General features: G+C 29.7%; 1 protein-coding gene across 1 annotated transcript in view; it reads left to right on the top strand.

Annotated features, from left to right (window-relative positions):
• The first annotated feature begins 252 nt into the window (after window positions 1-252).
• Window positions 253-21,732, top strand: part of LOC129976682 (inactive tyrosine-protein kinase transmembrane receptor ROR1-like) — a 312,703-nt gene continuing 291,223 nt past the window's right edge. Inside the window, exon 1 of the mRNA XM_056090386.1 lies at window positions 253-570. Within this exon, the coding sequence (XP_055946361.1) occupies window positions 429-570 (142 nt within the window). The 5' untranslated portion in view covers window positions 253-428. The remainder of the gene's footprint in view (window positions 571-21,732) is intronic.

Raw genomic sequence — 21,732 nt, 5'->3', positions numbered from 1 at the left:
TCAACGAAGCTTTTACTTGTCTGTCGTTGACAATACCGACATAAACTTGTTTCAGTACATCTCGAAATTTTATAATATATCTTCACCATGAATAGTTTCATCGCCAAAGCGGTTTATTTCCAATGCGCTTGAAACTCTAAAATGTCGCCAACTCACGCTAAATGATTGCCAATGGCAGCTGTACTCATCCAACTCTCAGCGAAGAAATTCGTCTGCTAGCATCTCCGATTAGTTTAGTGTTAAGTATTCTGTTCGACGGTACTGTCCTGTGAATGCGGGAGCATCGTTGAAAAACTATCGTTTGCCGTAAATCGAATCGCTTGCGGGTTCGGGGGAGTTTGACAACATTTTTCGGTTGTGACATTTTGGATTATTGTTTAAACGTTAGCGTGGTTTTTTTCGGAAACTCTTTTGCGGGTGGCCGAAAAATGTTCGAACATTATTGGATTTTAGCGATGTGTTTTTTGTGGGTGGTCAGCTGTGATGCTGAAGGGGCATCGACCACCAGGAGAAGATTGCCGGCCCCGTTACCACCAGTGGAAGAAGATTTATCTTCGAATAATCAAGATGGTAAGTTCTTTTTTTTTTTTTAATCACTTACAGATATTTAAAAAATTTTTTTCACTGCCTCTAAGAATTATTAATACAAGATGTACGCAGAAAAAAGAATATTGCAGTAATGAAACAGTAGTTAAAGTGGGAGGCAAGGAGCAAAAAGGACGAGCAAATTAAAATCGTCTGAAATTTAATTATTATTTCTAAAAGAACTTTATAAAATAGTTTGTAAATGATATTTGTTAAAAACAAATATTTTAATCAATTAAAAAATGAATGCCCGTATTAGATTGTATGTCAAATATTTAATATTATTTCACAAATCAATCAGAGAGTATATTAATAAGCAATCAAATTTATTGAAAGATTTTTTAGGTTTTAGTTATAACAATTCCATATTAATGGGATAAATTATATTATTGCATAAATTTGGATAATTATATGCATGCAGTAATAACGTTTTCAAAACATAAGAAATAATTATTGTAAAGAGCGTTATATTTTTAAGTTAATTTTGGTATCCACAATGTATCTTGCTAATATTACGCATAATATTAATGAGGTATCCATATTATGTCATAAATTTAATTTTTAATGAAAACTAAAATTTTAGACAAATGTTCCCAAAACTACATGAAAAATATTTAACAGAATAAAGATGCAAGCAGCAGGCATGCATTGATTTTATATTCTAACCGTAATAATATTTAAAATGTGTTGATTAAAAATTCTCAATTCACTCTCTATAATTAATTTTAAATAAATCTTAATAATTTTTTCCTTTTGATTTTATATTTTATTTATATTTTAATAGTAAGCGTTAAGTTACAAAACCGAATAGTTGTTTACACGCCTGAATTGCCCTTTTATCTGTGAAGAACAATTTGCATGACTTGTCAATACATCTTCCGATATGTTTATTCTCGAGTGCGAAGCTTTCAGCAACTCATTTGTTACTGCCCACGTGACAAGTGCTCGACAACTGTGCCATCCAATCATAAATTTCCTTCGAAAGATTGATTGCTCATGAAATCGTGATGTTGCCATTAAGCGAAACAATTTTCTTTTTCTAATCTTTACTGTTTATTGCTTTGTCAATCTTCATGCTTCCGATGGAAGTTCTTAAAAAAAAAAAAAACATTTTCTTTATCGTCATCTCTTTTTTTATATCAAAATAAAGAATTTGAATGTAATTATTTAAATTCTCTAATAAAATCTTTCGCTTTCTTTTATTTAAATTTAAAACAACGAATGAAAAAAAAAAAATACATGATTCTAGTTCTGACCACGAACTGTTTTTTATTCTTATAAAAAAAATATATTCGTTAGAATTCTGTAAGTATTATTTTTTTATTTTTTATATTTTCATAAACTTTAGAGGTCAAAATTCAAAAGATGCGGGAAATCGTATCTATTTTTTCGGTTGATTTAATATCATTCTTTTTAATTATCAAAATGCATTAAACTTTTCACTTGACTTCAAGAAAAAAACATTTTTGTAGAAGTTTTTTGTTTGATGCCGTTATTTTCTTAAATATACATTCTAATCGTAAGTTTTTCCTTCAGTCTGTAAATCATAAAATAATATATGGCCACTTATTATTGTAACAATAGAATTTGTATTTAAAACTTTTTAACTATCAACATTTTTATATTTTGTATTCTATATATGATATTTTAATGAATAGTTAAATTTGATTTTGGTTCATTGAATTAGAATTGCATCCGTACAGACATTTTCTCCAAAATTTAATTCATTTTATTCATTCTTTTCTTTGTTGTTATTCTAATATTTAATTTTCATATTTTCGGTTAATAGAAATATGATACTAAATATTTTTCAATAAAATACTAAATATCTTTCAAATTCACTGGACAAAATAAGGAAAAATAAGTATTTTTTATAATATTAACTGCAGATTTATTGTATAATATAGGCATATAAATTATGAGTGCGGGATTTTTTTTAAATAATCAATGGCTGCTGAAGCAGAAATTTAATTTAAAATTCGAAATTAATCATTAAGTACATGAATTTATTATATTTTAAGATTATTTATTCTGTACATAAGTTATTTATTTTTACTAATCTGTACTTACGTTTTTTAATTTATAAATCAGATATGTCTTCTAGTTTTTAAATAAAATTTCTGAAAAAGGGAGAAAAGAAAGAGAAAAGTGATAATTTTATCAAAATTCTCCAGAAAATCCATAGAATCGAATTATGCGCTAACCTATTTTAATTAATTAATTCTAACTTTTAAGTATCAAATAAATGTTTTCAATAATTTTCCAGCAAACGATAATTTCATTTATTCATCGCTGTTTGAGTGCTAAAAGCACTTAACAAATGTTATATTTGAACTCCCTTTTGCGAATTCTATCCTAATTTTTTTTTCTCTTCAGTTCTTTTTCCAATTCTCTCGTGAATGATTTGTTTACCCAAACTAATTACTTATGATAAATTTTCAACAAGGCGCTTTCAGCTCCTTAAACCGATCTACAAAGGCTTGCCGCTGTGAGAGTTTCTGCGGAAGTATAAATTGTTTTTTTTTTTTTTTTTTTTTTTTTTTTTTTCGGTTTTTCTTTTAACACTTTTCAGCAGTTCTGTAGTGAGATAACTTTTAATGCGGATTCCCAATTCATCACTTTTTAATGATAGTTCCTTTTTTTTGTTCCCTTCTGCCTCACTGTTAAGAAAGCCCGTTTCGACCTTGGAAGAATTTTATCGTTTGCTGCTATATTTAATAAGAATTATTTAAATCGTATTTCATGATATTAAATGAGATTTTCGGAAGTTTAAATTTCGAAACGTTTGTTTCTTATTTTTGTTTTAATTCCGAACTTCCGGAAGTTGCTTATACAACTCTTTCAATGCTAAGAAAATTAGAAATCTCAGACAAAGTAACTTCCTATGTAAAAATCAAAGCAAATCAAATACACGGTTAAACATAATCCTAATTAATAAGCTATACAATATTGTTCCTTCAACTAAAATGAATCAATTGTGATTATATAAAAAATATTGCATTAAATTGATTTCTTCCTGAAAACTGGTGCCCCTAATTTTTTTACTCTACCATCTTTCTTGTTTTCGAAAATATCTTCAGCCCATTGATTAGTTTAAAAAATAATTAATTTTAGGTTTTCTTTTTTGTAAATAAACAACTGTCCCCGATAAATATTTTAAAAGCATGCAAAAAAATAAAAATCTTCAGTTTCTAATTTCAAATTTTTCAAAACGAACTGAAAAATATTTGTTAAAAAAAATACATATATAGCCCAGTTATACAATTTTTTTCGTACGAAATGGAATTCCATTAATAAACGGTAACTTCCATTTATCTATAATTATCTACCAATTTTATTGATATTGAATATTCGAGAAAATGAAAAAGGCCGATTTCCCAATCAATTTATATCAGCAACACTTGTTTAAAATTCTTCTTGATCCCACTACAATGCAATTTTATCTAAATTTGACCTTTTAAATGTTTAATTTGGATTTTCAGAAGTTCCAGCTTAAACCTGGGTGATTTATACTAAAAATGTCTTTTCCATTAGTTGGACCGTAAAGAAATATATGGGTAAAGATAGACCGTTATGACCCACATAATTAAAGATGTGCATTATGGGTCCCAGATAACACTAAGTTTAGCATACAACGAGTTATAAATTAAAAATTTAGTTCCTATACTCCTTGTAGAAGTACATCAATTTTCCATTATGTTACCTCCCCATCCTTGCAGTGCAACTTTCTGTAATTTTAAGGTACCATCAATTTAATCAAAATTACTTCGTATTCTTTTGCATGTAATAAGTTCTATCAAAGCCGTTATCCCCCTTTCTATTTGTCCTTATCTAACAATTTTCCAATAGACCATTTTTTTTTTTATCCTTTTCGTATGCCATTGTAGTTGATGCGCATAATTGTACATAACTATATAAACTCTCATATTTTGTTGTTTCGAATAAGCAATTTTTTATGTGCCAGAACTTTAAGCCGTCACCCTTATTCCATTTGTCCCTATCTAATAATTTTCTCGCTGTTCTTTTCCATCCGTATTCTATATCATCACAATTGCTGCACTTCATTTTCCAAGAGTCCATCAAAATTATATCATTCTTAGTTATGTGACAAGCATTTAGCAGGGTGATAGTTAAAAACAAAATTCATTGCCCATAATGTCTGTCACAATCTAACAATTTTTCCCTTGGGTCACCCCTGAATGTTTATCTGTACCATCACCAACTTTAAGGTACAGCTATAATTGTCCACAATTCTATCAAAACCATCTCTTATTTTGCTGTAACCTACCAATCGTGGGTTTTGGGCCCCACCCCCTCCCGAGCAAATTTTTACAATGGGGTGGAAGAAGAGAGTGAATCTGTCAACCCCTGAGTTATTTATTTCTTCTTCGCTGTTAACCCCCCCCCCCTTCTTTCCTCCTTGGTGCTGTTTTTCTTATCTGCTGTGTTTCCTGCTCACCACCATATGCACGAACGCTCTCCAGACTCCTTTGTTGGCGAAGGCGTTGTGACACTTTTTGCTATCGTGGCGTCTTCAGTTGGATTTGCTCGATTGACAAGGGGGGAATTGAAACCTTCGGGGCACGTGGCCCCCATTACGTTGGATTTGCCTTCGTGATGGTAGCTGTTGGGACTGCTAGGGGGGGTATTTGTATTGGGGAGAGAGGGCAGCTGAGTATTTACAAAGGGGTGTCTGTGGTAGCTATGTTTGGGGAGGCTAAAATATTGCTCAGTTCCGGAGAGAAAGTTCTTTTATAAAGGTGAAATCGATTGATGATGGTTGATGCTGTATCCCTCCCCCCTCCCTCAGAAGTCAAAAGTAAGTTTCTTGGAACTTGTTTAGTTTATAAGCATTTCATTCAGCACTGGAACTACTGTTTATTTGAGAATTCCGAGACTAGCACTTTTTCTGGCTTACATTTCGTTAAGGGATGATAATGTACAAAAATGAGCGGGCTTTATGTTTCCTAGTTTCAAGAAAAATCTGTCGTGGTCACAAAGTCCGCCATGTCGAGAGTAATACCACTGGGGGTACTGGATCAGGGGTGATCGTTCTCTGATTCAGGTCTAAATTACGATCTGTGGTTGAGTGAATGAAATGCGTGAATGAAGTCCCCCCCGTAAAAAGGGTTGTGACGTGTGTGTAGCTAAGTCGTTCTCTTGGCCCTAGATGGCGCTACTATAGAAACAAGAGGCGCTCCCCCTCAGGCTTAAATCGTCTGTCTTCGAACAGCGGGCTTGTCCATGGCAAGTGCCATAAGAAACAACAACAACAAGAATAATCTGAGTCCACCCTGTTGCTAAATGCAAATATCTCCTCCTTTCAATTTTCCTCTCCCCCCCCCCGCTTTTTACGAATCATGCGTAAAAGCACAGGAGATTTCAGAATCTGAAATTGAGCAGTGTTTTCTGGTTCCATGCAAAGCTCACATTTGCAAGTGCTGACATCCTAAAACCCTCTGCTTGACCTTTCCTAATCTTATTATAAAAATCTATTATAATAAATAATTTTTATTATTTTAATATATGAGGGTTAGTCAAACGGTTAGTCCCCTGCTTAAAAAAAAACATAGAATCAATTTATTTATTTATTTGCGTTATAAAGTTCCATTCAAAATCTACTTTTCGACGTAAATTACCTCCGTTATTTAAATATTTGTCGAGGAATGACACACGTTTTTCAATGCCTTTTGCAAAGAAATTCTGTCCAATGTCATTCACGCGAGTAGCGATACGAGAACTTGTCGCGGTCTTCCCGCGCGCTAAGTGTCGTCAGTATTTGTCCGTCCATTCTCAAATATTGTACCCACTTCGTGCCAACTTGATGCGACATTGCATTTTCATCATATACTTCCTGCAACTACTGATCAATTTCATTACCTTTTCACCCACAAAGTGCGAATTTCTGCATACTTTTTCAAATAGAATGCCACTTACAGTTGCTGAGATTGTTTACGATTGATTTTCAGACAAATTAAAATTGTCGCATGAAAGAACAATAATGGCATTCGATACAAATCATTGTCTGAAGTTTTGCCACAGAGTTTCAACAAAATAGCCTTTCACTTAAAATTTTTACGTAGGAGTACAATTGTTGTTGTTACTTATGGCACTTTATAAACCGGCTGACAGATCTGTCAGCGATTTAAGCCGAGTGAGCGTTTCTTGTTTTTTCAGAAGCGCCAACTAGGGCCAAGAGTACGACTTAGCTATTTCATGCGTCACATTCGCTTGCACAACCCCTTTTTACAGGAGGGCACATTCACACGCCTCACAGATAAAACACAGAAGAACAACCATGCCCGCATCGAGACGCCCAGATCAAGGGGAAGACGTGCTACCCCTATGCCAAGACGCCGCCAGGAGTACAACTAACTTTAACTAATCTCTATTTCCTAACCTTCTAATTAGAAAATGGAAAATATTCAGATTTGTCTCTGTTATAAGAAATTCGGTGAAATATTGTATAATAACGGCATAATAGTTAAAAATTTCCTTCTGGGTTCGATCCTTATAATCGCAATGAGCTTCGGTTAAGTTCTCGGCTTCGGAACAGAAAGGTACCATATTCGAAACTCTTTTCCACAACCGTACAAGTTGTCGGTTCTGGTACACGTTAAAATCCCTCAACATAATTTGTCTTTCCGTTGGTGTGGGTGGAAAATTAGGAGTGAGGAAAGATGTGGTGTCATTTTAACTTAGACCACGGTTCGGAGGTCCATATCAAAATAGCTTTCATATTTCTTCAAAACGAATGAAACACAACTAATTAATTTAGATCCATTTCTAGGGCAACTGCGCTAGCTTCAACTTTCAGAAACTATTTTCGAAGATATTTAATTAAGGATAGGGATTATGACAAATGAAATAGTGAATTTCAAAATGAAATTCATTATACAAATGAAATTATTATAACGATGCAAATGTTTGTATTTTTAACGTATTGCCGCGTGGGCATTACAAGCTGTGAGGAATTGTAATAAAGCTGATATTATCAGTGCTGGATTTATAAAATTAATGATTACATAATAAGTTTAATTTCACCTCGGGCGAAAAATAATTTAGATATTAGCAAAGGTGTTTAATACCCTTGCCGCCATGCTAATTGAGTATCCAGAATACTTAAGATATATTGCAAATGTAGAGAGTCTTCAATAATGATACGTATAAATTGCATAGAAACTCTTTGACTTGAACCTTTTGATAATCCTCCTGCATAACTAAACAGAAATGAACTCAATTAGTTAATTATTTAACTCATTAATGTATCATTTTGTTTTCCAGTGCTGAAATTTTGCTAAGTAAATTCATTTGCTATTTATGAAATGACTGAATATTCTTTTTTCTAAAGAAATAAAGCTAGAGAAAAATTAACAGCATGACTTTGTATAAGACAAAGCTTTTTTTCCCTTCATAATGAAAAGAATTCATGCATTCGGTCTCTATATATAAAAAAGTTTATACGAATTACATTGTACAATTGTAAATTGCTTAGATGTGAACTGATAAAATTCTAAAGGAGCATTTAAGGTTACACCAGACCTCGTACTTTGATTTGTTGGTTATAAATTGGCAAATCAATTAATTAATTTATTTACTTATAAAAAAGATAACCTAAAGAAAAATTTACAAATAAAACAAACGATATATAAATTCAAATAAATGTAACCTAAAGAAAAATTTACAAATAAAACAAACGATATATAAATTCAAATAAATGTAACCTAAAGAAAAATTTACAAATAAAACAAACGATATATAAATTCAAATAAATGTAACCTAAAGAAAAATTTATAAATAAAACAAACGATATATAAATTCAAATAAATGTCAATATATTTGATTTTAAACTTTTAATAATGTCAACGAGAACGAAAGTTTCTGATGTAAGTAGAAAACGATATTTAATTAGACGAAATTGAAGAATTTGAAAAACAGCGTAAATTCTAGTTTTACAGAATATTTTTCTGTCTCTAAAGAAGATATAATAAAACATTAATAAAAAAAATAATAAAGAATAGGAATAATGAAAATATAATAAAACTTTATTTCAGTCAGTAAAAGAATTGTTCTTACTGCTAAACACGATATACAGTAAATTCAAAATCTGTAGTGGTAAAATTATTTTACATTTATCAAGCATCAAATTGACTTCTTTTTTGGCATTCTTAATGCCAGATTGCTGCTATTGATTTAATGATTGTTGTAAAAGAATTTCTATCTGGAATTTTCATAGTAAATCGTATAAAAACTCTGTTTTCGCCATCAATGTTTGTCTACTCATTTTTTCTGCCCTTTTTTTTAAAAAAAAAAGACTACAGTAGAACGTCAAAACGCTGCGAAGAGTTTTAATGAGGCATTCCTTCGAAGAAAACAAACGACATGCACAAAGCTGTTTTATCTTTTCGAACATGGAGACAAATCAATATTTGTTTGTGGGAAACGTGCGTTGGAAATTAGAAAGCAAAAACACTTCCGTTCTAACTCTTCTTTAATTCGTATTACAACAAAGCTTGGCTTTCACGTTCGTGGCTTATTTTTTTTTCTTCCTGCGTTTGTGTCTCGCTGCCTTAATTACGTGAATTTAATTTCTTGCCATAGAAGTTAATGCAAAGCTAAGAGTAGGAAAGAGAAAGCGTGGGATTATTAAGTAATTTAGATGAAGAGTAAGCTCATGTTGGTGTCTTTTTGCTTTGTTTTCTACAGAATTTATTATTCGTTATAATTGTAATTGAATTATGTGATAATAACACATTTCATCCAGTATTATGATACCTTTTATTTTTCTCTTATTCGGATTGCACTGGTGCCTTTTTGTTTCGTTTTCAATTGAATTTATTATCCGTTATAACTGTAATTGAATTATGTGATAATAACACATTTCATCCAGTATTATGATTCCTTTTATTTTTCTCACATTCGAATTGAACTGGTGTCATTTTGTTCCGTTTTCTATTGAATTTATTATTTATCATTAATTTTAAAATATTATTTGCTTAAGGTTTTATATAATAGTTGCGAATTTAATCTAATGTTATGATTTTTTTTAAATATATTTTCTGATATTCGAAATGTTACCTACTGGTTAATGCTGATATCTTTTTTATTTTGTTTTCTATTGAATTTATTATTTGTAATAATAGTTATCTAATTGTTTGGCTACGGTTTTATGTGATAATTGAATTATAAGGATTTAATGCTTCGATGTATTTTTTTTCTCATATTTGAAATATTGTAAAGAAGAAATACTGTAATACACAAAAATATCGAAATTTTTGACCCCCCTTTTTTAAACTTCTTGAGACCAAAAATAATCATTTTTAAAATTTGATTCTTTTTGTGAGCTTAGTAATTCAAAAATGTAGGAAGCAAAATAGATGGCATTAGGCCTATGATTTTATCACTTGAATTTTAAATGTGTGTCTAATTTTGGACCTTATCAATGCGCAGGAAATGGTCTGAAATTCATATTCGACTCGCTTCAGTAATGTCGGTGCTAAACACAACGTGTCAGGTATTGTAAAAGGATTCGATGTTTTTTCCAAACACAACGTGTCAGGTATTGTAAAAGGATACGATGTTTTTTCTAAAAACAACGTATCAGGTATTGTAAAAGGATGCGATATTTTTTAGATAAAAATGTATATGAAGTTAAAATTATCTTCCGTTTAAAATGAATATTTACAGTATAAATTCTATTTTTGTCAAAGATAAACAAATAATATGAACGTTTACACATACTGCATAGTTTTATAATTGCATATTTAAAAGGACGTTAAGGAAATATATTACTTTTGATACTTTAATGACAGTATATTTAAAAAGGTAGAGCTCTTATTCCATTTTCATTAAAACAAGCTATTTATAAAACATGCTTTATGTATATCTATATACTTATAATAAAGCTGATTCAAAACTTAATAAATCGATCAGATTTGATAGCAGAGGATAGAAATGTTCATTTATTTATTTAAAAATTGGAAGTGCCAAGAATATTTCGCAGAATATGATTCCTTAGGACCAAAAGACTGTAAAGTTTAGATTTCATAATTTTTTGAAGTGTATTTATAGACAGAGACAAAATAAAATATTGTTATTCAAGTCATTTAAATTCCTTTGAAAGTAAAACTAAAAATTAAATTTTATGATGAATCTGAGAAATTGTTTTTGAATGGCTCTTGAGATATTACATAAATTACGTGCACATAAGACTTAAATGCTGAACGACCTTGTTTTCAGTACTCATATTTTTAAAAAAAATGCTCGGTTTCAGTAAACAATGTTTTTATATTAATTACAGTTTAATCATTTTCACTATCATTTAAAGTTGAATTTTACTGGAATTGGCAGAAAATTAAAAAGATACATAATAAATTATGGCTTAAAGTATTTGCCCGGGTTCGGAGGCATATTTAAAAAAAATCGTTTGATTAATTTTAGTAGATTTTCTTGATGATTATGACTCAAAACATGAATAACATCAATTAGAAAAATTTTAAAATAATTTAATTCATTAAATTATTTTAAAATTTTTTATAAATGTTTTATTTGAAGTATTTTAGATAAAATTTGATGAAATTAAAGCAAAACACAAAACACTCTACACTAAATTCAAATTCTCCAATTTAAATTATTTTTCTACACAACATAGTTATTGCACTTATAAAGGCGATGAACTTAAAGGTAAGAAAAATATACAACTAGAAAAAAGTTATGAATCTTTGAGCATTTTTATGGTAAAAATATTGTAAAAATCATAGGTACTACTGGCAATAAAGTGCTAAAAATCAAAAACTATTAACATTAGACCTAAATCCTTAGTTCATTGTCTTCATAACACTTATGGTAATATATATACAAAATTTCATGGATATATAAGTTTTTGTAAAACTATGTTTGCGTAGTAAAATTTTGACTAAAAACACATTTAAAAAAAAATGCATTTAAAGTTTTTATTAGTGTATATCTGAAATAATATTTCATTTTAAACCCTTAAAATTCACCACTTTTGTATCAAATGCCTTCCTTATTCTCAGTTTTATTAATTTTTTCCTTTCTAATAGCCCGCTTTATTTTTCTGGACAATTTTGTAACAGGCAAAGACTGTCTTTTTGCAGCAACAATTCGCTCGTTTTCGAAGCTACTGTATTATGTTAGCATGTAATGACTTGGAATAATACCCAATTCATTAAAAATTTCTGTTTTGGCAGGAAAAAAAAACCCATCACTAAATAACAATACAGCTATAGTTGTCCCTAAAAGCAATGTTTTCAACTCAACAAACGTATTTTTGGGAATAATTCTCCATAATAGATGGTTGAGACTTTCATTAACATTTTGTGTTTTTCCATGAAGGCATTTTTTTCAGAACATTTTGGTCATATAATTTAATATAAATAGGCTTAGTAATATTCATAATATTTTTGGGGAGTCCTATTCTTGAGTCTTTATATTTCTGCCTTCTGAAAGTGCACGTTGGTATTTGCTTTCCTTTTGTGCGTTGTCCATGCATTGGCTTTTTATTATTGAAACAAACATGAGCAAATACAGCAAGTGTTGCACTTTGAATCTGCAATAAATTACCAACATTGGATCTTATTGCAACGCCATAATAGTTTTATAATTTATTAATGACATTGTCTGTAAGCTTTCCTTTTCCCCCGAGACCTTTAATAGATTTTTTTAAAGCTCTCAAGTGAGTACTCACTCGCTTTTGAACATGCCCTACACATTCACATTTCACAACAGAACCTTTAGTGAATTTTAATCAGTGAATATTAATGATATTAAAGCACCAAACACTGACTTCCGATTATTTCCGTGCTACTTCCGGTTTCGTTTTCGTTAATGTTGATGTAAAGAAACATCTATATCTTCTAATATAATAATCGTAGAAACAAAACAAATACAGATTTGTAAACTTAAATAATTGGTCGTTCAAAGGAAATAATAATTTTAAAAAAATGTGATTTTTAGTCAGAAATTGACTTGGCAATAGTGTGAGGGAATTTATATGACTATCAATTTGAAGCTTAAAAATATTTTGATGCAGAACCTATTAAAACACAAGTTACATAAAATATTTAGTTGAAAATTTTAACGAACTTTAAGATGGCGAACGGGTGGTCGCCAAAGACGGCTAGTTTCAAATGTACATTTTCTTTTATAGAAATTTGCAACACTCTTCTAAAAGGAAATGTGACATATAAAATTTTAAAAAAATATTCTTGGAAGCAGTAATTCTCAGCTTCTTTTCCAATTAAATTGGAAAAGAAGATTGTTTTTTCATAAATTGTTTTACATGAAATATATTATATTTAATTTTGTTTCATTGCTAAAATGTTGGTTTTCTGTTACTTGCAGTTCTTTTGAAAAAGAAAATCTCACTCTTGTTTTATTTAACTCCGTCTATTTCCCAAAAAGTTTTCTTTAATCTGAAATACCTACAAAAATGTAAAGTATGTAGATTAAATTTAAAATATTATATTAAAATGCAATAATAAATATTTGTTTTTGAGTACTGATCCTTATCGTAATCCTTTCCACGTTTTCTTAAGTCGAATGCACTTGTTTTAAAGCGATAAACTCAAGTCTTCGACAAATGTAAATTTAGAATCTTTCAGCGTTCGATAAGATAATTCTTGGAAAGCGTCTTCTATTTTCGAAATGTTTCCTCTGAAATCGATACGTGGGATCTCAACGTTCTAATGAAAGTGTATCGTATATCGGTGTTCGGATTTGAGCATAAGTAATATTATGTTAGTTTATATTTAGTATTATCAGAATTTGATGCTCTTTAAAAAAATAATATTATTAAATTTCATAAGATCCAGTATTTTTATATAATAGATACAAAAGGATCAAGTGTTAGTTTTACTTTTCGAACCTTTTTTACTTTTTTAAGACCAAGCTTTCGTAAATATTTCCCATCCATGTTTTGTTCAGTTCGAAAAGTGAGGAGGGAGGGGGAGGTGTTCAAAAGCTTATTCACATTCTTTTTTTCTTTTTTTTCCCATTTGTTTAATTTAATTAATATTAACTACAAAGTAATAAAAGGAACGATATTATGCTATTATTTTATTTTTTACTTCGTAAGTGATTTTTTTTGTTTTGTTATTTGATAGTTATGAAAAAACTGAAGACCTTATTTGTAATCGAAAAATATTTCCCATTCTCGACTGTGCTTATTCGTAGAAAACTATAGTGAGAAAGTGTTCATTCATTTGCTGCTAATTAAAAAGAAAATTACTTTATTGTTATTATTTAAGGAATTGTTTTATTTGTTTTAAATGAGTAATGTTATTTGATAAGGTAGCGGAAAAACTTCAGAACACACACACACACACATTATTGGTAGAAAGAAAATTAATTGAATGCTGTTGTTTCATAAATTTATTTACATTTAAAATAAGTTATTTTTCATGTAATTTTGAAAACCTTTAAATCAAAACGCATTTATTTTATTTTCAACTATTGATCCTGAGCAATTCTGAAGGGGGGGGGTGATCTAAATTCTTCATTGTTGTAATATTTTCGCACATTGTGAAAGGTAATTATCCCCAAGGTTATATAGTTCGTTTTCATCATCAAATTTTGCTTAACCATTGGGTAAGCACATTTGAGCCACTCCTCCCTGTCCGAAAGCATATGGTATAAGTGAATGATCAGAACGCCGCTACTGCATTGGTGGGAACTATAGTTGAGTCTTAATGGCCAACACGAATCACGGTATAACTCCTCCTCTCGTAGGAGGTACGTCCCGTCATCGGCAGAAGGCGATTCGCCCTCACAATTTTATTATACCCACTCGGATACCGAGAATCAAGCATCACAACTTCTTATTCCCATTCTTGAGGTGTCACTCGATGGGACACATTATATAGATAATGCACATATCTCAATAGATTGTTTATAAGTCAAATCAGGACATAATATTGCATTTATTGACTTTTATTTTAAAAAATGACCAGATAATTCTTGTTTGATGTGTTTCAAAATTACTTCAAAATCAACATCTTCGTCTCTTAAATTGGGTCCTTCTAAAAATACTTGAATAATACGCGCATCTGTAGTATGATTACATACAGCTTAGTTGATCAGCATTTTAAAATATTACTGGTGACTGAAGTGTGTTATTTTTTAGAAAGTTTAATATCACGCACGCAGGTACGAGCAACTTTTTCTTTAATTCTTCTTCACGCAGATTTTTCTTTTAATTCTTCTTCTGAAATGTATTATTACTCTGAGATACTTCAAATATTAAAATTCTCTTTTCATTTTTATTAAATTGGAATTGAAACTATTGACTGGTCAAAGAAAACAACAGTATGCGCAACCAACAATTTTCTTTCAAGTCATAACGATTTAATGATTTACTACTGGACAAATATTTGCATATGATAGTTTTTCTTCATTTAATAAATTTGCATTTCTTATAAAAAAAAATATCCATCTACATTTTTGATTAGATGGTCTTAAATTAGAAATAAACATATATTTGCTAACTTTTCAGGCTGAAATGAGCAATTTTGTGTATGCGTAGATAATTGTAAGAAAAATATTTTTCTAACTGATACTTTTACTTTATGGACACATAAATTTTTTTTTTTTTTTTTTTAAAAACTTTTTACTATTAACCTTCACAGATGGCAAAATGTTTTCATATAATCACCCACCTTATTTATTGAAACTTTGTCATTTCAAAGAATTGGTTTGATGTAACATTTAAGGAAATAAACACTTCTCTCATTTTTTTGGAACACCCTGTATATTATAATTTACATCTGATTAAATCACCTACTAGTCTCTGCTGGAAAATCTTTTACAAAGTTTAATCCCTGTGCCACCTCTTTTACTTAAAACTAATCAATTTTCACCCATTTCAAAATCGCGTTAAAAATATCCATAATTAACGCAATAGTCTTTCACATATTCATGCAGTAACCCTTCGTGGTCATAGTTCCTCTCTCTTCACTGTAGCTAGAGGCAGCAGTTGCTCCCCTCCAAAATCAGATTACTGCGCATGATGTGTTCTCCTGTCCTCTGTAGTCATCTGCTTATTCTCCAATCCAATTTATGCATCTGGCGGTGCTTCAGGGGGAGGGAGAGCGGCATCAGGAATTGAAGAAGATAACCAAATATTTGAACTGTTAATCGACAATAGACCAGCAATTTTGTCGCATAATTTACCCCGCGAATGGCGAAAACCTTCAGGGAATTCGCAACTGCAGAATAATTACTTTCCCCTGTTCCATCTGGGAATGGAATATTACCAGTAATGTGCAAGTTGTGGATGACGTTCGACATGGGAGCTTTTGTGACAGAAATACTTTTCTGGTGAGGGACATTTGTAACAGTTTGAGTGTAGAAACGAGTTGTGTAGATCGTGTGCTGCGGACTTGCTGCGTTATTGTTTTTAGTTGTGGACTTTCAGTTGCATTCTATTAGCTATTCTATTAGTTCTTAGCAAGCCCACTAGAAGCCCTTATTAAATATAAAACTCTGGGGCCCTTAGACAGTGTAGGCCCACTTTTCCCACCTCTAATTTTTTTACATCAGATATTATTATTAATATTTTTATTTTATTTCTCTATGTAACAATTTTAAGTAGCAGGTTTTTGCCGATTTGAGGGGGTGTCACGGAGAGCTTGAATTCAAAGTTCTTAACCTCCGGATATAACAGGTGAATAGAATAATGGCATGCAATGTGATTACTTAGTAAATAATTGTGCAAGATAAATTGAGGATTTACTTATTAGATAATAATTAATTAATAAATTGCAAATTCTGATAAACTGAAATTTTTTTTTAAATTATGGATTTTTTTCTATGAAATTGCTTCAGTATTTCTCATTTAAAAAAAATAGCAACTTAAGAACAATTTTAAACAAAATACTAAAATAAAGCAACTTTTCAACATAAACTAAAGGCTATTTGATTATAGAATCGGACAATTTTTTTAATTAAAAGCAATATGTTTTTTTAGAGTTTTTAAACAACATAGAACTTGTAAATGTTTAATTAAGAATATTAGAATTATATTTAAAAATTAATCGATGTTTACATTTAATTTGAATCATGTATCATTTGTAAAATTAATGAAAATATAACATTAATTTATGATGAAAATATCATTTAAAAATATCAGTTTCGAGAGGGGGGGGGGGGTGCTTCCGTTATACTGCTGAGTCCCGATCGGTGCTGAGTTGCCGATCTTGCAAATTTGATAATCCATCATCGGGGAACCTTTTTTCCCTTCTTAATTTCCAAAATTAGATTTATTTATTTTCATTTCATTTCTATATAAGCAGTTTTAAGTTGCAAATTTTAAGATACTGAATAAAACTCTTTAATTGTAATTCAAGAGTGTTTTTCATTATCTCGAGAATAATAATAATAATAATAAAAAAAAACAAAAAAAAACATAGAATTTAAAGTTGAAAGCAATTTTGTACAAATTTGTAATATATTGTAATTGAAATTATATTCAATTATATTATGGAACAATTTTTAAAATTAATAATAAAGTAACATCTTTTTAGTATTCTAAATCAATAGAATATAAAACTCTCGACAAATAATTAGTTTATATTCACATTCAATATTTACAATAATAATAATCCAAAAACACTTCAAGGATATTCAAATAAGTTTGAATCATATCCTTACAATTTAAGGTGTTAAACTAAACTACTTTGGAAATATCATAAGAGAAGATATTTAAATCCCTTGGGAAACCCTTGGTAGTTTCCTGCTTTGTCCATTTAATAATCCTATCCTGGTCCTTGGACATAGTAGTATTTACAATACAGTGAATGTTTGAACAATGTATATAGTTCGTTCAAAAACAATATTTGGTTATCAATCAATGATCAATTTATTGTGGATATTTTTAGAAATTTGAGTTTTTGATTTTTAAAAATTTTAGAACTCTGCAATAACCGTATCTCAGCATTTAATTTTTAAACCATTAAAGATAGGCATATGTCTTTATTGGAAAAATACACTAAGGGACTTTAAAAAACTATATTGCATGCTACATGAATTATTTATACAAAAGAAATTATGAAATCTAATTTTTTTATAAAGTCTTTCGAACTTATTTGAATATTTAGTAAAATAATCTCAACATCTCAGCATTTTAAATAAGAACTAACAAAAAGAAAATATTTCACTCTTCTTGGACTGAAACACCGTGATATGAAAATTTGAATATCATTATTTTAGATCATTTCAGAGATTGTTCCCCCAAAAAACGTTCAATCAACGGACTTTTGTGAATGATTTTTATACATTTACTACATTTAACCATATTTTATTTTATAGCTAACTAAATTTTATTTTAAATATTATTTTTAATATGCATTATTTAAGCGAAAATACAAATTTAGATTTGTAAATCTTTTCTAATTATATTACTTAATAAATTTCGAAATAACGGGTTTTATTTTTTGCCACGAGTTTTCAGTTTTTTTTATAAAATATTGTTGAATTTAACTAAATAAGTTTACATTTAATTTTCTAAAAGTTTTTTTTTATTTCAATTTAAAAGCTTTTTATTTAAAATGTATTCAAAAACCTTGTTTTATAAAATTGCTTCCAAATAAAAGTCAATCGCTTTCAAAAAAAAAAAAAATTATTATGTTTTCATTATTTTTGTTTAGTTAAATTATTTAATATTTGCCATTTCTAGTACTCAAATGTTGTTGTTAAGCGCAAAGATGTTAAAACTCTATTACTTGGATAAAATTAATAACGTTAATATTTATTATTATGAAAGTTATTAAAATTAATAAATTATCTACCAAACGATATTTAAATGTTGCACATATTACTTCTTTTTATTTCAAGCAAAGAATTAAATTTTATCGTTTGCTTTTCTTAAGCCGAAATGTTTCAGCTTTTTATTCCTGTAACTTTTCTGATAATCACGAATGAAATTTATTTTTCCTAGAATTCTGAAATTCCGTGCGAGCGCGAAATCTATTTCATTCCATTTTAGAGTAGAAGCACATCATGCGGGGTAAGAAGGATATTAAAAAGCGAAAATTCATTTCCAGATCTCCCTCCAAATCCTTTACGAAAAGATAAATAATGAAAAAAAGGCGGGAAAGGGGAGCGGAGAAAAACAGGTGAAAAAGTGAAACGCGTTAAAACCACGTTAAAAATGATTCCAAAAACAATACATTTTTCACATCTGCTGCGAATGGCTGAATATATATCTATACTTAGTCTTTTCAATTTGTTATCTTTTCTTTTCTTTCCTTTTCTTTCTTTTAATCTAATGGCAGCAGTTCCAAATAAAGTCAGGGAAATATTAAAAAGTCTATAAAAAAAAAGAAGGGGGGGGGGATAATAAACCGAAGCTTGGAGCATGTTAGTTCGATAGTTTACAACACGCATCAAAAGAATAGTAATCCGATTATTATATTCCATATATTTCTATCCCAAATTTTTAAAAGCTTAAAATTTTACTTTTATTCTATGAAATTTTTGAAAAATTTATTTAACATAAAATTATTTACTACTGCTTATGTATGTTAAAGGCATTAAAATATTATCCAGATATCTTATTCCCTTAATAATCCTCTAGTTTTTGTGATACAAAAAGAAAATAGGATCGTCGGAAGATTCGATTGTGATGATTCACCTTTTTTTCGATCTATCCAAGTCAATAAATAAATAAAATAAAATAACTTTAATATTCAAGAGCTAAATGAATGAAAGTTTTGTTACTTAAATGCATAAACTAATTTTGAAAGTAGCATAATCTTTTTGTATGAAATGTGTATTTTTTAAATTTTTGTTAGACTAATTTTTCTTCGGCTTACTAATCTCGTTTCTCAACTCTCTAAATGCTTTTTAACTTTTTAGCTTTGCGACTAGACTCTCAGTTAATTTGTTTTTTCAGCGCATGAACTGGTTTATTTCATGCCTCCATCTGCAAGTAAAAAACTTTAATTTTATTTCCCTTTTTTATTTGCTCGTACATTCGTATACAAAAAAAAAAAAAAAAAATTAAAAAAGCATATAAAGAGAAAATATCGTAGTCGCAAAAAAAAAAAAAAAAAAAAAAAAAAAAATCAAATTGGAAATTTCGATAAATTTTCACATTTCAACTTTTTTGAATTCGAAAAAATGAGTTTGTAGAATTACATCTATCTGTTTGTGAAAACGATTATCATAAACATTTTGAGTTGGGCGGCTGAAATTTAGTGCATTGTGTTGACAGACAAAGGAGCAACAGATAGACATAATCCTAAAAAAAAAAACACACTGATATATTTTTTTGTTTGCTTGTTTGATGATTGCAGCGCTTTTTCATATGCTTCATATAAAAAAAGTAAAAAAAGAAAAAGCAATTTTCTTATCTTAAAAAATAATGAAACCTGTAAGTATAGAAATCTGATATTAAGCATGTCATAATTTGTGTGCAGGCCACCTTTTTAAAAAGTTTTTAAAAAAGATGAAGGGTGGATCCTAGCACAGCCATGCACAGCCCACCTCTTGGCGTCTTTTTGAATTCTCGCCAAACGAGTAGCGATAACGTCGCAAATGTGGCAACCTAGACGGATTTTTATTTGTATTTATTTTGTTTATTTTATTTTTTATTATATTTATTTTATTTTTATTTATTTATTTATTTATTATTTTATTTTATTTTTATTATTATTCATTTATTTTATTTATTATTATTTCTGGCCTTCAAGTATCGTTTTTAAATTGAAAAATAATAATAATAACAAATATCCAATTAGTAGTCAACTTGTCGAGATTTCAAATAAGTCGCCAAGAGGTGGGCCCACCTAGGATTTTACCAAGATGAAAAAATCTTTTTAAAAGCATGTTGATTTGTGATCTTTGTAAACCATTTTCACTATTTCCACACTATTCAGTTCCGCTGATAATAGAATATTTACTGTTCTTTACTAACCCTTTGCACTCAGAAAAGTAATTCGGTGCATAATTATTCACTTAATACAAGGGCTTGTTTATTGCTTCAAAAAGCAAATATATACATAATTGTTTTAAGTTGAATTTTCAGTCTTTTTACCATTCTGTAGGTATTTTTAGCCATCAAAATTGAAAAATAAATAAATAAAACGTCAAAATGATGTACCATTCGAGTGCAAAGAGTTGATTGCTTTTGTAGAAAGTATTCTAAATACGCATACTTTTTTTTTTTGCGGGGGCGTGCCTTGTAGATATAAATTCTTTGTAGGTATCCACTTTTTGAAAGCTACACGGATAGAGTTACTTTCTTGGTCTTAGTTGAACTTTCTTTCTTTTTTTCAATCACATGTCTGCGAATTTCGTTTGAAATAAACAAAGAAGTAAATAAAACGGATATCTTTCTGAAGAATCTAGGCTAAAAAGCTCTGGATCTACATAAAAGGTCGCTGGCAAAGTTCTTGAAATAATAAAAGTAAAAGCGTTGAAGAAAATACAAATTCGCTAAAGTGATCCAGTGCTATTTCGCACTGAAATAAATAAGTAAATAAAACCAAAACCAATGCATTCGAGAGGTTCTTGGCCTAAAAGCACTAAGTTTCGTATTCGTGATTGTCCGTCTCCCTCCCCCCCCCCCCTTTGCTTCGTTTTTATCAAATGAATTTTATCACGACGCTTTTAAAATTAAAGATTTGTTGCTCCAGTAAATACCTTTTTGCCGTAGATGAATTTCGATCTGATTAAGTTTCATAGAAAAGAAACAGAATGTTCGCCCCTTAACCTTTTTTTATATTGTAACTTGTTTCCCTTAACTTTGTTATTTTTAACTTATTCTTCTTACCTTCGTTATTTCGTATATTGAATTCAAATATTCACGATCACTTCATGCCATATTACTGAAATAGCACGGAACAATCCAAAATGTAGCATCAATGTGAAAGCATCCGCTCAGAATTGGAGCGGCGTGGATATCCAGCGCATGCGTATTTGTTCCTCAGTTAAATGCAGTGGAAAATCACTAAATGCGGGTGAAGAGAGAGTGTACGAGGCACTTGCGATATTTCTAGCTGGTGTTCACTGGAAGATGGGAGTGAACATATCGATTGTGAATGACTAAATGGGTGGACGAAAAAATGGAATGGCTTGGAATGTCACCACTCCATTGGCGAGGTGTACAGTGAATGGAAAAATCCGGTT

This window comes from Argiope bruennichi, chromosome 7 (genome assembly GCF_947563725.1).
Source record: "Argiope bruennichi chromosome 7, qqArgBrue1.1, whole genome shotgun sequence".
Classification (NCBI taxonomy): domain Eukaryota; kingdom Metazoa; phylum Arthropoda; class Arachnida; order Araneae; family Araneidae; genus Argiope; species Argiope bruennichi.
The sequence above is the reverse complement of the archived record's forward strand: the minus strand, read 5'-3'. Positions and strand labels throughout refer to the sequence as shown.